This window comes from the organism of the source record quoted next, unplaced genomic scaffold, assembly GCF_019419815.1.
Source record: "Pyrus x bretschneideri cultivar Hongxiangsu unplaced genomic scaffold, Pyrus_bretschneideri_v1 Contig94, whole genome shotgun sequence".
NCBI lineage: Eukaryota > Viridiplantae > Streptophyta > Magnoliopsida > Rosales > Rosaceae > Pyrus > Pyrus x bretschneideri.
Window position 1 is genome coordinate 438,754 of NW_025999836.1, and position 18,613 is coordinate 457,366.

The 18,613-nt window shown below is 37.9% G+C and overlaps 2 protein-coding genes across 11 annotated transcripts; one reads left to right on the top strand and one right to left on the bottom strand.

Annotated features, from left to right (window-relative positions):
* The first annotated feature begins 913 nt into the window (after positions 1-913).
* On the top strand, positions 914-5,441 carry LOC103948834 (cell wall protein DAN4-like). Its single transcript, XM_009359906.3, has 8 exons — positions 914-1,179; positions 1,687-1,884; positions 1,997-2,260; positions 2,771-2,805; positions 2,886-2,978; positions 3,292-3,442; positions 3,553-4,127; positions 4,359-5,441. Exons 1-8 carry the CDS (start codon positions 1,047-1,049, stop codon positions 5,043-5,045), a joined length of 2,136 nt encoding a protein of 711 aa, XP_009358181.1. The 5' UTR covers positions 914-1,046; the 3' UTR covers positions 5,046-5,441.
* Positions 5,442-13,258: 7,817 nt separating this feature from the next.
* Positions 13,259-17,928, bottom strand: LOC103948832 (interactor of constitutive active ROPs 2, chloroplastic). 10 transcript variants are annotated; one of them, XM_048577000.1, is made up of 5 exons: positions 17,627-17,928; positions 16,586-16,805; positions 16,158-16,256; positions 15,388-15,562; positions 13,259-15,209 (listed from the first exon to the last, which is right to left on the bottom strand). In XM_048577000.1, the coding sequence occupies exons 3-5, from the start codon at positions 16,184-16,186 to the stop codon at positions 13,545-13,547; spliced, it is 1,869 nt and encodes a 622-aa protein (XP_048432957.1). In that variant the 5' UTR covers positions 16,187-16,256; positions 16,586-16,805; positions 17,627-17,928; the 3' UTR covers positions 13,259-13,544. The 10 variants fall into 10 exon arrangements, with proteins under 10 accessions (XP_048432957.1, XP_048432960.1, XP_048432955.1 ...); XM_048577003.1 differs by having other exon boundaries at positions 15,388-15,559; positions 16,615-16,849; XM_048576998.1 differs by having other exon boundaries at positions 16,615-16,849.
* Positions 17,929-18,613: the final 685 nt, after the last annotated feature.

The window sequence follows — 18,613 nt, forward strand, 5'->3', positions numbered from 1 at the left end:
TCTCGTGCTATAGGAGGTGGACATGTACATATAAGGCACATCATCCCCTCTCTGTTGGTTGATGTGGGTGTTACATATTAGATCTTAGTTGTTGGATTCAATGAATTTATAAAAATAAAACTAAAAAAAAAATATACATATATGGGGCCAACCCCACTCACCCGAGGAAATTCTAGCCTAAATTTTTCCCATAAAAGTTTTGGGTTAAAACTCATATTTGCCCCAAGGGTTGGAGTAAGTTGAGCTTAGAACCTAAAATTTGAGTTTTACTTTAAGAGTTGAAGTAGGTCTTACAGTTTAGGTATTTATTTATTTTTAATAGAATTTCATTGGTAACAAAAAAAAAAAAAAGAGAATATTGTTTGTTAGGGATATTTCAGAATTATTATATTATATTTTTTCTTGGTCAAACGATATTTTCTATACTAAAGGAATGAGATGGGTTTAGCCTCATATTGAGCTAGCTGGTTCAAATTCGCCTTTAATGAGAATTGAACCTGCCTTTAGCGAGAATCGAACCTAAGACCTCTCATCTACAATTGAAGAGCAATACTACTAGTTCATAGTACTAAATGACATACTTTAATTATTAAATGTTGGAAAAATACATTGAGAGATTAGAATGAGAACAAAAAATTTAGGATACTCCGGAGCATAAATTTTTTTAAATGTTTTAACCATTACATCTTAATTTTATATTTTTAAATAAAAATTTAACATTAAAACACTGGATATATCTAGGCCTAACACAAGGCCCATGCAATAAGTAAAACAACGTTAATCCGGCCTGAGCAAAGTACACACAAGACGCTCCCATTATCCTTCCCCCACACATATAAACTCCCTTTTTTATTTTGTCCAAAAAAAAAAAAAAAAAAAAACTGCCTTTTTATTTATTTAATTATTATAATTCCAAATTTGAACCGCCACTTCTTCGCTGTTCAAATATTTCATTTCATTTTACTTTCTCCACAGAACGACCTGCGCTTTTTCCATCACTGCAGCAACCCCGATCCAATCCGATTCGATTTCGCTGGAGCTCCAAAATGGACAAGTCCGAGTCGACGAACAAGAGGACCGATGCCGGCCAATCGAGGCGTCTTAGCCTTATCGACGTCTCGGCCGAGGACGATTCGCTCCTCAATTCATTTGCTGGAGACAACATGTTTTCAATTTCAGGTCCTTTCAATTTTACGATTTATTTGGAAATTTTTCAATTTATTTTCGGATTTATAGGTAATTGGAGCTTTTTCTAGAAGCATATTGATCTAGTTCGCGCAATGCTCGGAATGGTTGAAATTGAACTGATTTCTTCTTGTTTGAAAGTATATGATTTTTTGGTGCATTTTGTTCTTTTCGTCCATTCGATACCTGATTAAGTTGGTATCGGTATTGTTATCGAAAAGGGGAAGGTGGGAGATTGTTTTTGCGCAGTATTAAATCAGAAAGTGAAAACTTAAGTTTGTGTGATGGAAGCATGAAAAATTGATTTTCTCACAAGTCTTGAATTTGTAATGCTGTATAAGTATGTAATGCAAAGGCTGTGCCTGGAGCGATGAGAAGAAAAGAAAAGTACCCTTCGCGATTTCATAATTTCCGGATTGCTGTTATTGTTACTGAACGCTTTTCAATTATTTCTGTGGTTGGTGTCACATTTAATATAATCTTTCGTGATGTGGTATGCAGAAGACCAGGAAAGCAGAATTTTTCAGTTGTTTGAGGGTATGGCCGGTAACAAACTAGAGGACGTGCCTGAAAATTTTGAGCTAACCCAGCAAGTAACTGAACCTTCTGAGTCATTGGAACCTGAAATGACAAAGCAAAGTGGAAAGTATAATCTTCGCAAAAGTTTAGCTTGGGATAGTGCGTTTTTCACCAGTGCAGGTACACTTGTGTGTAGATTTGATATTCAGAAGTTTTTAGGTCAATGTGATTTAGGTTGTTTCTGTCATCCACATTCCAATTAATAGCGGGGATACACATTTTGTGAATTCAGGTGTTCTGGACTCCGAGGAGCTGTCTTGCATGATTGAAGGAGATAAGACTGGGAAAAAGATGTTACCTGGAATTCAAGAGGAAGTTCACAGATCCACTGATTCAATCTCCACATTAGAAAGTGATACTTTGACACTAGAAAGTATTGAGGCTAATTTGTTTGAAGATGTGAGAGCTTCAATCCAGAAATCAAGTAAAGCATCCAAAGCAGTGAATGAAAGTATGAAAGATGGTTCGGGAGTAACAGAAACCAACAATAGCAGTTGTAAGTATACTTCTGTTTGTACCATACTTCACCAATTCTGAAACCTATACTGATCATGTGTGACAAAGATTTGGACCAAACGGTGATCTCTTGTTTAATCGGACACCCTCATAAATTTGTGAATTAGCCTGGTTTATAAGGTCGTAAATCTGTGCTTGATAGAGAGGATTGGAAGCAGAAATGGAATTTAGTGCCATACTTTTTACTTGTTTCTTCCTTTTTGTCTCTTTTCTTGATACAATCTAACTGTAGAAATAAATTGGAAGTTGATGGGATAGAGGGAATTTAACCAATTCTTTTCTTTAGCATCTCTCTCTCTCTCTCTCTCTCTCTCTCTCTCTCTCTCTAGAGAAGTAAAGGTGGTGTTGTTATATAACATATATTCCTCTGTTGAGGAACTCTGGAATTATTTTGAAACCTTTGTGGTGCCACTGCCTTCACACTTCTCATACCAGCCTATTTTCTTAGAAGACTTATTTTCCATACTAACCAGGCCCTTTCATTTTTCAGCTTCGAAGGGTGTAGATGTTGTTTCTCAAAATAAGGTATGCCAAGTTAATGCGTGAAAGCTTCGGTTTCCTTGATACGATCATAAGAATATCTGAGATAATGTGTTGAGTTTCAGGTGATGCCTAGACTTGCTTCTAAGAAGCCAACTGTTAGTGTGCAAAAACCAGGGAAAGTCAAAAAGCCATCTACATGTCCAGTAGCATCCCAGGTATGTAAAACAAAATATACTCTAGATGGCGTGTTTACATGTCCAGATATCAATGCTAATTATGCTATACCATGCAAATGACTTACTAATCATACAAGCAGTTAGATCTGGAACATATACTACTGGGAAATCAATCTATTCGTAATATTATAACGACGATTTAACCAACTTATCAAGCTTTAATTGTATTTGAATTCAACGTTACAGAGAACATATTTCTTCTTTATGCTGATTTAGTCATTTAAACATTATTAAAAATAGATCTGATAATGATATTTGTAATTGACACATCACTTGTATTCTCTAAATGAAGTCTGTTTCCGCACGTGGAGACGCAACCTCCCTTTTGAAGCAAACAAAGCTATTAGGGAAGCCTAGTCCTAGCCCAACACCTTTAACCAAGAGGGCTTCTCTGGGTAGCAATCTTATCCAAATGGAAAGGGATAACGTTAAAAGCACAACTGGTAACAAGACCTTCCATTTGATTATATTTCTTCATTTTTTTTCCCTTGAAGGTAGAAGTGTTTACACTTGTGATATAAAATAATCATTTATCCTAGTTTGATCACTGCAGGTAGAGGGGCTCCATTGCCAAAAATACCAGAAACTAAGAGAGAAGGAGCTTCTTCCTCAATTGATAATTCCGGCAGTACTTCTAACAACATTGGTCCCTTCAACTCCAAAAGAAAAACTGATTCCAGGACTGCTAATCCACCTTCCTCTGGTTTTACCTGCAAAACACCACCACGAATTGAGCCAGGAAATAAAAGTCAATCTGGAAAATCTCATCTGTCAACTAACAAGGTGCCTGGGACAAAGCTGCTTACTATCACATCCCCTGCTCGCTCATGGTCCTCAGAGTCATCATCATCATCATCAATTTCAACTTTAAACAAAGCGTCATACAGTCCAAGAGTTAGCCTTGACACAGGATCTTCCAAAAGCATCTCCGTAGAAGGTGATGTACCAGAGATTTTGGATTTGGAGAACCATGCCTATGATCAAAGCTCAACTGGAGATGAAACTCAGGTGACTGGGGTGCGTCATCGTTGTGATGTGAAAGCATCAACTGAAAATAGTGCACTTCCTCCAGCTTCAAAACCTTCTGGACTACGATTGCCATCACCCAAAATTGGCTTCTTTGATGGGGTTCGTTTTTCCTTGCTTCTTTTGATCCTTGTGTTCTAGATGGGAAATTATTATCTCCAGTCACTCCCTAAGTTGAATAAGATAAACTATACTGTTACTGAAAGGCCTAGGCTAAATAACTTGAAAGTAGCATTTTTGTGAATGTGATGAAAAATATGTTAGCAAAATCACCTTGTTACTTTTCTTTTGTTTTCTCTTTTAAATAACCATCTGGTGTTGTACTTTATGTAGGCAAAGTCAGTGGTGTCTTCCCCAAAGGGAAGTATGCAGCCTCATCCTGTCATATGTAGTGGCTTGCCTAAAAGTGGGGCACGAAATGTTAGCCTGAGCACGGGACAAAACAAGGGAAAGGTGGGAAAGCTTCAAGCTGTTAGAAATGTATCTAAATTGGGGAATAACACCCCTGATGCTCAAAAAACCTCCTTTAACACGAAACCTATTTCTCAAGTACCACTCCAGCAAGCATCCAGTGCTGCAAAGAAGGTGTTTAGTCCTTCAAGGAACAGCATATCTCCTACAGTTCCAAGTAAAGGGCGTCATAAATCTGGCAGAGAAAATCACTTGAAGTGTGAGAAAGTTGGAACTGAAGGACTTGGTATTGACATTAATGAGCGAGAAAACTGTGTTGTGGAGTTGAAGGACAGCTCTGCTTTCTCGAAAGATAAAGTGAGCCCACAATCGAAGGTTCATTCCCATGGGAAGGCTGCGAAAGTCACTCCTATTGATGGCGGGTCCCCTACTATCTTTGATACAAGTTCCACTTTTGATGCTGACAATATAACCCTTTCTGATAAAATGGGTGATGCAACATACGAACCAAGTGATTTCAAGCAGACGGAAAGATCCCATCTCGAAGATCAGGTTGGTGGCTTGAGCAAACAAGTTGATGCCATGAACATAAACACAGAGACTCAGTAAATGCTGGTTGGTGATTCTCTCTCGTCAACTCAATTTCATTAGTGAAGATAATGCTGGTGCTGCTAGAACTGTGATTCAGATGATGTTCATTGATTGTGCCGAAATGGAGTAAGTCCTTAAATTAAGGCCGGAAAAGACTAGCATTTTCTTGTCACGAACCTTTGCAACGCATGTGGGTTTGTCGATGATTCAAGAGGATCAATTGTGCTGAAGGGAGAACAAGCCGAAATTAGGGCAGTAGCATAGAAGCTGGTCTTGTTACATAGGATTGTTGTGTAGAACTTTGCATTGTAAATTGTTTCTTTGGTGCATATATCAAGAAGAACGCACTTCAGTTGCCAATTAAATGGTTTTTCGTGTACTCTTATTCGATATTATTAAGTCATATTTATGGTGTGTTTGTTTTGTTGTGGACGTTCTTTTTTGTTCCTGTTTGGCAAACTATGAATTGAAAGTCAACTGGGCGGATCCACAATACGAGCCACTATGCAATTTTGTGGACGCTCTTTTCATGTACTCGGTCTCAGACAGAGACTCATCAAAATTACCAAGAGAATATCAGAATTTTGACACAAGGAACTCGAGTTTTGTAATGAAGATGAAAAACCTCAGATAAGTAGCAGATCAACAGCTACAAGATTTGAGGCCAAGCAAAACCTACAGTTCACGCGAAATCTAATGAAACGATACATTTGCCGTGGCGGAACAGAAGAGTGAGCATAATTCCCAAAAGGAACAATTGGAATGTCCCAAAGTTTCAATTAATTAATATCAGTCCTCAAAAAACTTTGATCCTAATTAATATTAATATTAACAAGGATCCACTACAAGAAAAATGACCTATGGATACAAAATTGAGGACACAATTATTTATTTTGTGGGTAACTAACCAATTTTACACACAAAAAAATTGTATCTGTTTCCTTTGTATAAAGGCACTAATTAATGTGCCCATTCTTCTACAAATTTGGCACAAATATTTTTTCAAGACATCATTATAAAAATAATGGACTCAAATTATCATTTGTGCCAACATTTTACTTCTAAAGACACAATTATTTATTTTTTATTATTTTTCAAATACTTAAGGCCCACTTTCTCTGCCCACTTTCTCTGGCTTTCTGTCTCTCTCAGTTAACCCACCCACACCCCACTTTCTCTGCCTTTCTGTCTGTCTCAGTTAACCCACCCACACCCCACTTTCCTCCTTAACCCACCCACACGCCACACCCCACTTCCCTCTCTCTCCCTTTAACCCCTCCCTCTGTCTCTCTACCCAATTTCTTTCTATCTCAGCCAAACAAAATCTATGCATCTCTCTCTACCACTCTTACTTCTCTCAGATCTGAGATTTTCTTTCGTTTTTTTCTTGGAAAAACACCTGTGCATCAGATTTGAGAAACACCAACGCCTCCGCATCTCTCTCAATCTCAATCGATCCGTCTCTCCCTCTCGTAGCATCTCACGCTCAGATCCCAAGTGTCTGTCGTTTGAGAAAGAACTTGAAGAAATGCAAGAGAAGCTTCAGGCAACGAGGCTTTAGAAGGAGAAACCGAGAAGCTCCTTAAGAAGGAGGAGATCTTGAAGTTCAAGAAGGAAGAGCTCCAAACAAAGGGCCAAGAGCAAGACAAGCTTCAGATGGAGTTGAAGAAGCTGCAGGACTTCAAACTCGTCGAGTCGGTTAAGTCTGAGATCGGATCTAAGATTTTGAGGAAGCACCATCGTCTTCACTATTCCTCAGATCAATGCCATAAGGAGGTAGTTGTTTTATATTTTTCCTAATTCGCAATCAAGTTTTCCTTTTTTTTGTTTACTTTTTCAAATTTATCGTAATTTTTTTGGGATTCTACAGTATTTGGAGGCAAAGGGGTTTAGATGGTTTAGGGGTTCGTTTTTGACCTTTGATACCTTGTGATCGATCAACTGGAATTTCAAAATTGGATAGTCTGTATTTTTGTTAGCTAGCTGTAGAGTTGTATGATAAGCTTGGAGGTATTTGAGCTCATCTCAGTTAAATTTATACAATTATGTCCTATAATTTTTTAAGTTTTGAAAACCTGAGAGAAACAGAGTTCATTACCCTGTGGTTTTTCACGTGGGATATAATCCTACCTCTATACTTCTACAATTTTAAAACATTATCTTATATATGACTTTAAAGTTTTTGTTAATTAATTCTTTTTAATCAAATAGTATCTGCATTAGTTTCCTTTCCATATTTCTAGTGTTCTAGAATTTTTAGTTTGTGTGTAATGTTTGAATTGATTGTATTAAAATTGGTTGTGATTTTTTCTTTCTTTTGTATTACAGTAGAACAAAGACATAATCTAATCTATAAAGTTGTTTGTTTACATTCTTTGATCAGGAGCTGCTAATCAGTTATTAACACAACTTTATATTGTTGGGTATTTAAGGACTTATCATTGTCGTGATCATCAGTACCTATATGGCTATCTAGCTTGTGGTTGTGCTGGTCTCTCTATCGGTATGGCTATCAGCATTGTTGATGATGTCGGTGTTAGGTAATATCTCTCTTTCTCTTGGAAAGGATTGGCCTTACTCTTGCTAAGGGTGTAGATATCATATCTCTTTAATTGTTTCTTAATTTATTTTTTGCACTTGCTCCTTTGATCAATTATTTAGCTACATATATTAGAGTCATGATATGATGTGCATTTTCAGGTGAACATTTTCAGTATTATTTTAGATAGTATACAATACCAAATAATGTATTGAAATTTAATATTCTGAACTGAATTCGTCAAATTGTAAATCAGCATGAAGCTACAAGTAGCAACATTGTCAGGCACAAGGAGTTTAGTCTTCAAACACTTGGAATTGGTGGCTTAGGTGCTGAGTTTGCAGATATATTTCGAAGAGCTTTTGTATCCCATGTTTTCCCTCCTCACATGACAAATAAGTAAGATAACTGATTCTTCTAGTTGCGCTGATATCTTTTTGGTATAACTTTATACCACACTCCTTTTTGGAAAGACATTGACCCATGTCGAATCATGATTTAGCACATCATTTTGATGCTAGTACATTATTTTAACAAAGCTATTTGAGCATGTCTGAATGATTTTGGATATGCAACTTATCCTTAGATATAAGTTAGCTATTATCTGCATTGGTGATTGATGAGATTTCTGTTTTTGTGAACTGTGCTAGATTGTTAATGGCCCTGAAGTTTTGAGCAAGTTGGTGAAACTAAGAAAAATGTTAGGAATCTATATGCTGATGCTGAGAATGATCAAAGGGCTCGTGGTAAGGGAAATATATACATGTCAAGTGCACTTAGGCTGGTTTTTCAATAATTTCTAATCTCATTATGCCCTTAATTCCCCTGGAGACCAGAGTGGTTTGCATGCGATAATCTTTGATGAAATGGATGCTATTTGTAAGGTATAAATATTTCCTAGTCTATGCTTTTTACTAAGATTCTTATTCAACTATGATTTATTTTCAATTCAGAAAAAGTTGTGGGACTCTCAGTTTAAGCGAGAAGAGAATGTGGTTTAAGTGAGCTTCATTGCACTAAGAACTTGGGTCCATCGGCTGTAGTGTTGTGGGGGAGGATAGGATTCTGAAGGACTTGGTTGTAAATAACTGAAATACATGTATATTGTGGGATTTGTTGTAAATAACTAAAGTATGTGTATATTATGGGATTTGTTGATTTAAAAGAAAATTCAAATTTTCTACATTAATAATTTTTTTTTTTAAATAGAACCTATTGGGCACGATTTGAAAATTGTGCGTGTATGATCCTGTCACCTGCAATCTGACATGGTTGTCAGAATTAAGACACAAATAGGCTGTTATTTGTGCTGAACTCTTTGAGCACAAATAGCGATATTGTGTGCTATTAGCAATGGTGACGCCCATAGAGGGCACAGACTTAAAGATAGTAGCTGCACTGTTGCTATTGGTCTATGAGCACAATTGTTGGTGCTTTTTGATCTCAAAGGGCACAGATAATTTATTGTGTGCAGTGCTCATTTTTTTTGTAGTGATCAAAAGTTTGGGTCCTAATGAAATAACACTAATTAAGAAATTTGAATCTAATTCCATCCCAATTAGTCATAATTGAACCAATAAGGTAACTTAAAAAAAGAGAAAAATTTAATCGTTTCCAATTTAAACACATGGTTAAAATGAGTAATGACTTAGCCCATTCCCCCCACCCCGTCCAATTACTATAGTTTGTTAAAAAACAAAATTGAGTAACGGCTAATTCCTAGGAGTCAGGACTCTATATATCTTGGGACTGAGTGTTTCTGTTTCTTACTCTCCAAGCAACTACTTAACCCTAAACCAAAACCCTCACTCACTGCCCCCTCTATATCTATAAATATTTCACTCATATATCTATCTATGCATCACTCTTGCTCTCTTGCTTTTGTCCGATCAAAACGCAAAGGCAATCATTAACAGACAGATCAAGAAACGGGGTTTCCATCTCTCTCTCTCTCTCTCTCTCTCTCTCTCCGGTGTTAATGGACAATCATTCCCTTGTGCTGTGCGGTTTCCACTTCAAACCCACCGATCAAGAACTCATCCATTGCTTCCTCCGCGACTTTCTGATGAACAGAGAGCCGCTACTGCTGCCGCCATACAACACCATCATACACGAGTGCAATCTCTTTGGCAACAGATCCGAACCCTCTGAGATATGGGAAGCCTATGAAGGAGGAGCTCAGCGCACCGATCAAGCCTTGTATTTCTTCTCCGAACTCAAGAAATTAAACCCCATGGGTTCCCGCATTGATCGAAAGATTGGAAGCGGAGGTACTTGGAATATTGGCAAGGCAGTTGCCACATGGGTTAATGGGACTGACGGAAACCCTTCGCCCATTGGACTAAAGAGAACCTTCTGCTACAAGAATGAAGGCTCGGAAGACAACGGCAGATGGTTACTTGACGAATACAGTCTTTTCGCCAGTCCTAGAAAGAACTACAGGGATTCTAGGTATGATTTTGATTATGTGCTTTGTCGGCTGAGGAAGGACGGATCACCTGGCATTAACAAGAGAAAGTGTTCGACTTCGGAGGATCAAGCGACGAGTTCAAAGAAGAAGTGCGCTGACGAAAAGATTGAAAAAGATGATGATCACGAGGGATCAAAACAAATTGTGAATGCGATCAATGCTGTTGAGGAGGAAGGACCGCAAGGCACTTCTTGTCTAACTAATGATCTTGTGGCTTTTGATCATGATCAGATCAATGAGTTTACGGTCCGTTATGATGTTGCTGCTTATGATTATGATATTGATCCGAAAGTTGCCGAAAAAATGACCATCAACGTTGCCAAATTAGAAGAACCAGAAGAACTATTGGGTCAAGAATTCCAAGAAGTGCCTCTGCCAACTGCTTCTGGGGTCGTCGTTGCTGATGGAGAGCAAGCTTTGAATTCAAGTATGTTAGAGGAGTTAATTAAAGAAACCCAAGAACTGCCTTTGCCCGCATGTGGAATCGCTTAAGATGGAGCGGTAGAAGAGAAAGCTTGGGATACAAGTTTAGTAGAGGAATATTGGCTTGCAGAAACCCAGGAAAAGGAACCTCAGAATCCAAGTTTAGTACAAGCATTTTACCGCCAGGATCGTTGCTGATAGAGGAGTAGGAGAAGCTTATCATCCAAGTAACTTTGACAATGTGGTTGACCAATCAATATTCGGCACTGGCACTAGTTACTTGAATCTGTTTTTTAAGTAAATTTACTCTTGATTTGTTAATTTGTCGACCAAATAATGGAGATCAAGCCATCAAAGCAGGGCGGTAGTGCAAGTAGCAGGTGGTAAAGGAAAAATAAGATTTTTAATTTCAGTCAAAACTGTAAAATATAGGGTGCATAAGAAACAAATTTCACTTTCCATTAGGCGAAGGCGTAGGCGAGGCATTTATTGGATAGTCCTGTCTAGGCTAAAGCCTTAAGGCATGGGTCCTATAATTTTTATTTCATATATAAAATATAATAATTTGAACAAATATTCCTTGTCATGCAAAAGTACACAAGTCATAAACAATTTTAAATCACAAAAAAATAAAAAAAATAAAAAAAATAAAAAAAAAAAAACCAAAACGAAATCATTCATCCAACTATGGTCCACATACTTTGAAGAAAAAAAAAATTGTAATAAACATATTCTTTCTCTCATTAATATCCACTCATTTTACAACATTAATATGATCCACATACATCTCCCACCTACTTTCTTTCCCTCGGTACACTCTCTCTCCCACTTTCCCTCTTCTCTCTCTCGCTCGTTAATATCTATCAATTTGCAACATTAATATGGTTCACATACATCCTCTACCCACTCTCTTTCTCTAGGTACACTCTCTCACTTTCCCTCTTCCCTAAGGCGCACCTCGACCACATCTAGACGAGCTTTCGCCTTCTCCCACTCGGTAGAAGCGTTTTCACCCCTACCCCACCTCCAAAGTCGCCTAGGCGCGCCTCATGGCGCATTTTTGAAATCATTGCTGTCAATTCACACAAAAACTGATCAAGTAATGATACCTCTGCCACGGAGGAAGCGTGAACAATGTGTATGCAAGCTTCATCTTGCTGATAAGTTCTCCAAGGGATTCAAAGCTTGCAGCAGCCTGCCTAACTGCCACTGGTACAGTTGTAAGGTCTCGATTTGTCTTATCACTGGCTCAATCAATCTTCTGCTTGTCTGCCGGGTCCAATTTCCCATCAACCGTCTCATCCTTGACGATGTTCCTCAGGTTGCAAGTGTAGTTCTCGAGCGAGTTCTTGGCATCCAACTTGTTCTTATCCTCCTCATTTTCAGCTCTCTACCTCTCTGCCTCCAGCACAATCTCTCAATCTCTTCCTTTCTAAGCCTGCCCCTGTCATTGGTGGTCTTGCTCTTCACAAAAGAAACCGCAAACCTCTCAGTCTTCTTCGTTCAGAGGAGATGCAATTGAAAAACTAGGAGGAAACTAATCCCTAGCATAAGAGAAGAGATACAACTGAATCAGGAGATCGAATTTCACTACCCCGAAGGTGCCCATGATTGCCGTATATTTGCAACATTCTTCCACAGCTAGTTCCAAAACATGAACGAGACATATATCTACTGAACTGCCCTGCAATTGTGCAATCTCCGTGCAAATTACGATCATATCAAGCTATATCCAACATAAGAAATACCATTTTCGGTTGGCGTTTAAATTTGATGCCAAGAGTGAGGCATTGTGTGTACAAGTTTGATCTTACTAACAAGTCCTCCAAGATTCAAACTGCAAGTTCGAAATCAAGTCAATATAAATACTTCAGGCATTTGGTCCCAATCAAACAAATACTTAATGGGACCAAATATTCCTGCATTGAGAAGACAAATATATTTACAAAAGAATTTGAATGGGAAATAAACATACTTTTTCTCGTGTGCCTGCACACTCATGTTTAATTTTGTTCGTTATTCATGTTTAATTTATTTAATCCAACATCTAGATATATAAAAAAAAAACAAAAGTGAATAAAAAGAGAACAAAAGATGTGTGTTTATCATTTCTCATTTAATATTTGATTTATCTTTAGTATAACTCCACTTTCAATCCAAGAATTAAAATACCTCCAAATATTTTGTGTTTAATTTGCTTTTAGTAGACGGCATAATAATTTATGCTTGCTAGGGTCTTTTGATGTCCATGATTAGTGAGAACAATATTACATGCTACGGTCTTTTGTTACCCATGATTGCTGAGAGAAGCATATGCTTTTATCGTTGAGGTTAGAATTCTCAATTACGTTTTATTATATTTATAGGAGAAGGTTGCTTAAAGCTGACCCTCAAAATATTCTTCTATTGTTGTCCATTTCATCATCTTTTTTTTTTAAATTTTCGTTACAAACGATATTCCTACTCTAACTCTAAGCTACACTAAGGAGAGGAGCCATAAAGGGTTTAAACCCGAGACCAAGTGATTTGAAGAGGAATTTTCTATCCACCAGGGTAATCCACCACTTGCTTTCTTCATCTTTCTAACTTGAAACATAGATGCAAAACTTGAAATGACACAAAGCATACCCGGGATTTTATGTGACAAGGCGGAAGATTTAGCGCAAAGGCGAGCAGATGCATGTGCATTTTGAACCCTTTAGTCCGGAAAAGGGACAGTGTCCGGTTTGAATCCGGAAGGTCCGTTCGTTACAAGGGACTGGATGCATTAGGTCAATATTAAGATAATGCAACCATGAATGGTAATGAAATACGAACTGCATTGTGCTTTTATTAACATAGATGGAAAGACTCAAAAGTAAAATACAACATTAATCAAGTCTAATCCATAGCGATACATCAGGTGAGATAGGACTTTTAAAAGGTTCGCCAGTTTCCACATACCTATACAGTCTACAAACATCGGTCTTTACCTCCATACGAAACTTGGGTACCCTCCAAAATACCTGTCAAGATTACAACAGAACATACTGAATCCAACAAAAAAATAACGAGCAATGATAAGCAACTTGTCCCATAATTCCGACTAGTTTTGGCCCTTCTTCCATAAGACGCCGATCTTCTTTAACATATTCCCGTTTTTCTTCTTCGGCGAGTCATCATTCATGTCTTCTGAATAAGGCGAACTCAAGGGATTGTAGTTGTTGCAGTCAAGAGAACCTGTTCTCTCGACAAGTTTCCCATTGTTTCCAGTTGAAAGCATGGCAGCAGCTGCCTCAGCGGCCTTCCTCCACTGATCCGCCTGCACTTTTAACTTCCTTAACTCAGCTTCCATTTCAGAATTTGCAGCCTGTGCTGCATCCAGCTGCTCAGTCACCCGTGCAGCTCTCCTGGTACTTTTATCTGCTTCCTCTGTCACATAGCCAAGTTTCATCAAAGCCTCTCGCTCTGCAGCCCTTGCAGCTTCTGCCAAAACAACAGCATCATCATTAACTTTATTCCTCTCCGTTTCCTTGGTTTTAAGTTCCATCTTGAGCATTTCATTCTCCTCAGCTATATTCTGCAATTCTGTCTCCTTATCCAACAAACTCGCCTTTAACTCTACCATTACAGTCTCCGACTTCTTTAGCTCCAGTGCAATTGTGGATTCATTTTCAGTTATATTTTTCTCAATTTTCACGGCAACCCCATCATTTTTCTCCGATGTACTCTCTAATTCAGTTTCCTTATCCATTAGCTGTGCTCTCAAGTCTTCAATATGATCCTTTGCTTTCTTCATTTCTGCTGCCAGCTCAGCTTCCCTCTCCGACGCTTCAGATTTCGCAGCGTCAAGTTTCTCGTACACATTCCTAATCTGTAATGTGCTCTGTATGTATTCTTCCTGGTACCTGACCTCAGCCACATCCAATGCAGATCTCAATTGACCCACTTCAGATTTCAAAGAATTCAGTTCTGCTTGTAACTGTCTTCTTTCTTCATTTTCTTCACCTTCCTTAACAAGTTTTACATTGTCTGCAGAGTTTACCAAATGATTTCCGTTCCTATTAATCAGTTCTGCTTGAAGTTTGCTCACAAGACCCTCCAGTGATTTAACTCGAGCATTGGATTGCTCCAACTCCAATGGTAGGGAGTTGTAAGACTCCATGGCTTTCATCCCATTCAATTTGAGCATTTCTATGGTTGCATTTGCGGCTTCCAATTGCATATGAGTGCTTTGTATAACTTCTAGGGCCTGGGATTCAGATTCTTTGCATTCATTGAGCTCAGTCTTCAATTTCTCAACCAGAGATAAAGTTTCGGAAAGTTCCATTCTCAAGGTCTGGATCTCACCATATGCTGACTCTGCATGCCTGTTTTGGGCGTCTTCAGACTCAGCCACCCTTTCGAGCTGTCCCTTTAGATTCTGAATTTCATTCATAGCAGAAGCCAGGGCAGTAGAATCCATAGCACGCTGCTTTTGGACAGCGTCGAGTTCAGACTCCCATGCTCTATCCCGATCCTGAGACAGTATACGAAGTTCTTGAAGACGAGCATCTTCAGAAGTAGAAAGTTCCAAAAGTTGCTGTTCGGATTCTTCAAGCTTCGCAGACATGGCTAATATCTGGTTCTTCGCTTCTTCAGCCTCCTGCTGGGATTGCCTCTTCAGCGACTCAGTTGAGTTCAACTGGTCCTTTGTCTTCTTCAGATCCTCTTGGAGTTGAGCAAGTTGCGTTTCCAATTCTGAAACTCTTTTCGGTTGCTTTTTCTGAAGCTCAAAACAAGAGAAAGGGGCAGTAAACTAATTAAAAACTATGATATTTTCATATCAAAGGGTAGACGATCAATACACTTGAACAGTGTTGGATGCATTAGCTATTCCAAGTATGATAAGAAGCAACACTAGAGAACCTTCCATAATTCACAAAGCTATAAGTTCTCAAAAAGAATACCTCAGGTACTGGGCTTTGTGGTGACCTGCGCTCAATGACTTTTGGACTTCTGTTTTTCGGAGTCCTCTTTGCCATATTTGGAGAAGATATCGAATCAGGCTCTGATCCAGGTGTCTTGGTAGTTCGAGGTGTTACTGGAGATCTCCTTTGAGGCACTTCCAAAGAGCCAGTTCTGCTATCGATTAGGAAAGGCATTTAAATATTAGAAGACATGCATCAAATACTAAAAATAAAGATAAATTGCACAAATTGATGCATTAAGAACACGAAACACAAAAAAAGATAGATTCAACTTATAGATGCAAATACAATTTTGCTTCAAGTGGATTCACCCATAACTGGACTGATTAAGCATAAGTCACCCAAGCATTGCGCAAGCTGCTTCTTAGACATACACTAGAAAATGACGAAGAAATTCCATAGCAGCCTAACTCCAACAAGGATCATTCAGATACAGTGCGAGAATAACTTAGGCAGAAAAGGGAAAAAAAAAAATGGATTCTTACAATATAACACGAATTCTGATGATACTGGCACATAGCACGAATTCCGCATGGACAAATACAAATATGATACGTATCACTCTAAAGACTATCCTGTTTCGTTTTCTTACCTTATTGTGTCGCCGTTACTTTTACAGCCAATGTTTCAAAATACTTGCAAAAAAGGACACAAGATTCGAAGACTAATAGTGATTATTAGCACACAACAACATTAAGCAAACAAATGTTAATGTTCTTATAAAAGACGCAAATAGAAGTTGATCTTACTTTGCTTTTGGTGTCTGCATCTTCGACATCTATTTGTTATAACCGCTGATTGTGTTGTCCTAATTCAATCTCCCTTTCAAATCCCCTGACCCACAACACCTGAAGTAGTTCAGAGAAACAATCATTGGCTGAGAGAGAAACATCAACGAGAATATCATATATATATATATGCAAACAAAAAACACAAGAAAAATGGCTCACAAAAGATGGCCACCTTAGATCCGTTTTTCTACAAAACCTAACAAACAAACAAACAAACACCTCCCTTCAAAGAAATCCCACTAAAACTAACACCACTACTACCAACCAATCCCACAAAGTAGTCAATAGATATATGTGTGTGTGTGTGTGTGTGTGTGTATATATTTAATAAAGAAAGCTGCAGCTGCAAGATTCATTGGGTATCATTAAGCAAGCTATGCCACAACCTTTTCAATTGCCCTTCTCCTTTGCCCACCTTTATACTATGTTCCAAACAAAGATTTAAGACACAAGGGGCCAGCAAGAGTTAGCCACGTCTCATTGCCGCTTGTTAATTTTTACTTTGCATCAATGCCAAATTGCCAATGATTAAAGGAGGGTCTTTGTGTTAATAGCTGATTAACTGTAGGCATACTGGACCCAGCAGAGCACAGATGAACCCCATTTCTGTTTGTTTGATGAAAAACCCAATATTTCTTGATTAACTTTTTCTGCAAATTAAAAACTAGGACATAATATCCTTAAAAAGCAGCAATGCAAGCAAATGAAATTACAAGTGTTCTTAAATTACAGTAAATTACAGAACGAATATATTAATGAAACCCATAGATTGACGAAACAATGGATTCGAACAACAGATCTACAGAAAATTAAACATGAATAACTTAAAGAGAGAATCTTGGAACAGAGCTTCACGGTTAGCAAAATGGGAAAAAAGAAATGTTCTGGACCAAAAAATTTTAAAAGAGAAAAAATTAATGAAAAGGAGGAAGCTTTAGCTCTTCTTCTCCAGTAACTCTTCAAAAACCAGAGATTGCATTTGAAACCAGAGCTTGCAAGGTAAGAGACTTTGAGCTAAAATACCACAAACCCACATTTTCATTCAGAACCACAAGTTCCCAAACATTTAAATTAAACCAAAAAACAAATATAACGTAATAACAAACTAAAAGCAACAGAACCCATAAATTCACTGTCTAAAACAAGCTCCTTAAACCCAGAAAAGTTAACACATTTTCAATAAAAAGGCAACTAAACCCAGAAATTCATAGGCTAAAACAAGCTCTTGAAACCCAGAAAAGGAAACACATTTTCAACAGAAGGGAAAAAATAAGAGTAAAATCAAGTTGAAAGGATAGTATAAAAATGGGAAAAGTTTTGCAAAGAAAACCATGACACAAAAATATAATTTGAATCCCTCACTCCGTAGTTTAGATTAAATTAGAATATCGTTCAAATAATTAAAAAAACATGACATTTGGTCTTACCAGAAAGATCTCTGCCTCTTACTGGGGTGGCTAATATTGCAAAAGGTTGGATGGTACTAATTAGCAGATGTTGGCTTTGAAAATGGCAGAAAGCCCTAGAGCTTGCTTGGTAGCTGCTTCTGGGTGTCCATTTCCCAAGTGAGTGACACTCTTTTACTCCATTTCTTTGTATTTGTCAGTGGAGGGAGGGAAGTGAGCAGTAGAACAAAGCAATGCCTGACGCGCCTATTAATTCACACGCTCCAATCACATGGGTAGTAGGTCTTACCTTATGTGATTGCTACAGCTACCCAAATAGTTTTGGTTTGGGGGAAGAGCAAAGCTTAATTCAAGTTCCAACATCCAAAAAATGGGGTGGATTAGTGATTATTTATAGTGTACTCTCCCGTCTTAAGGTAATCCCAATAATTTGTTTCCATTAGGCCCTCTATGCATAATTTGTTGTCCTCTCAATTCCCTTATTAAACTAATTTCTTTGGCTGTAAAACAAATCTTAGGTATCCTCCGTGATATACGTAACTAATCATGTTTGATAAATACGATAATGATGATCATTTATGTGTGCATGCATAATCGTGAGTCACACATTGGTGTGAGTCGTACGTTAGACCTTCCATAATCGTTTTGGTGAGTTTAATTTCAAAATAAAAGAATCAGACACCTTGAGTTTTATTTCTATAACATTATTACTACATTTGTGTGTGTTTGGTAGAAGAGAGTTCTATTTATTAATAGTGTGTAGAATTATCAGAGACACGGGCCATACGGCTCACTTCCAACAACATCGATATTGTTCCTAACTTGGTAATTATCATCTGCACAATCCGTCAGGTGTGAGGTTTTATCACAAAAAGCCTCGATGTTAGTTGGAGTGGGGTTAGATATTTAAATTCTTCTTTTTTCATTGATACGGTCAATGTGAAACATTTCAACACGCCTACTTCCAACAACATCGATATTGTCCCCAACTTAGTAATTATCACCTGC

Bases quoted from the DNA above. Each gene is read 5' to 3' on its own strand.
- LOC103948834 (XM_009359906.3), top strand. From the start codon at position 1,047: ATGGACAAGTCCGAGTCGACGAACAAGAGGACCGATGCCGGCCAATCG. The intron at 1,885-1,996 runs GTACACTTGTGT...TTGTGAATTCAG, and splicing joins TGCGTTTTTCACCAGTGCAG to GTGTTCTGGACTCCGAGGAG. The intron at 3,443-3,552 runs GTAACAAGACCT...TGATCACTGCAG, and splicing joins TAACGTTAAAAGCACAACTG to GTAGAGGGGCTCCATTGCCA.
- LOC103948832 (XM_048576996.1), bottom strand. From the start codon at position 16,186: ATGTCGAAGATGCAGACACCAAAAGCAAA. The intron at 15,563-16,157 runs GTAAGATCAACT...CCTAATCGATAG, and splicing joins ATGCAGACACCAAAAGCAAA to CAGAACTGGCTCTTTGGAAG. The intron at 15,210-15,387 runs GTATTCTTTTTG...TCTTGTTTTGAG, and splicing joins CACAAAGCCCAGTACCTGAG to CTTCAGAAAAAGCAACCGAA.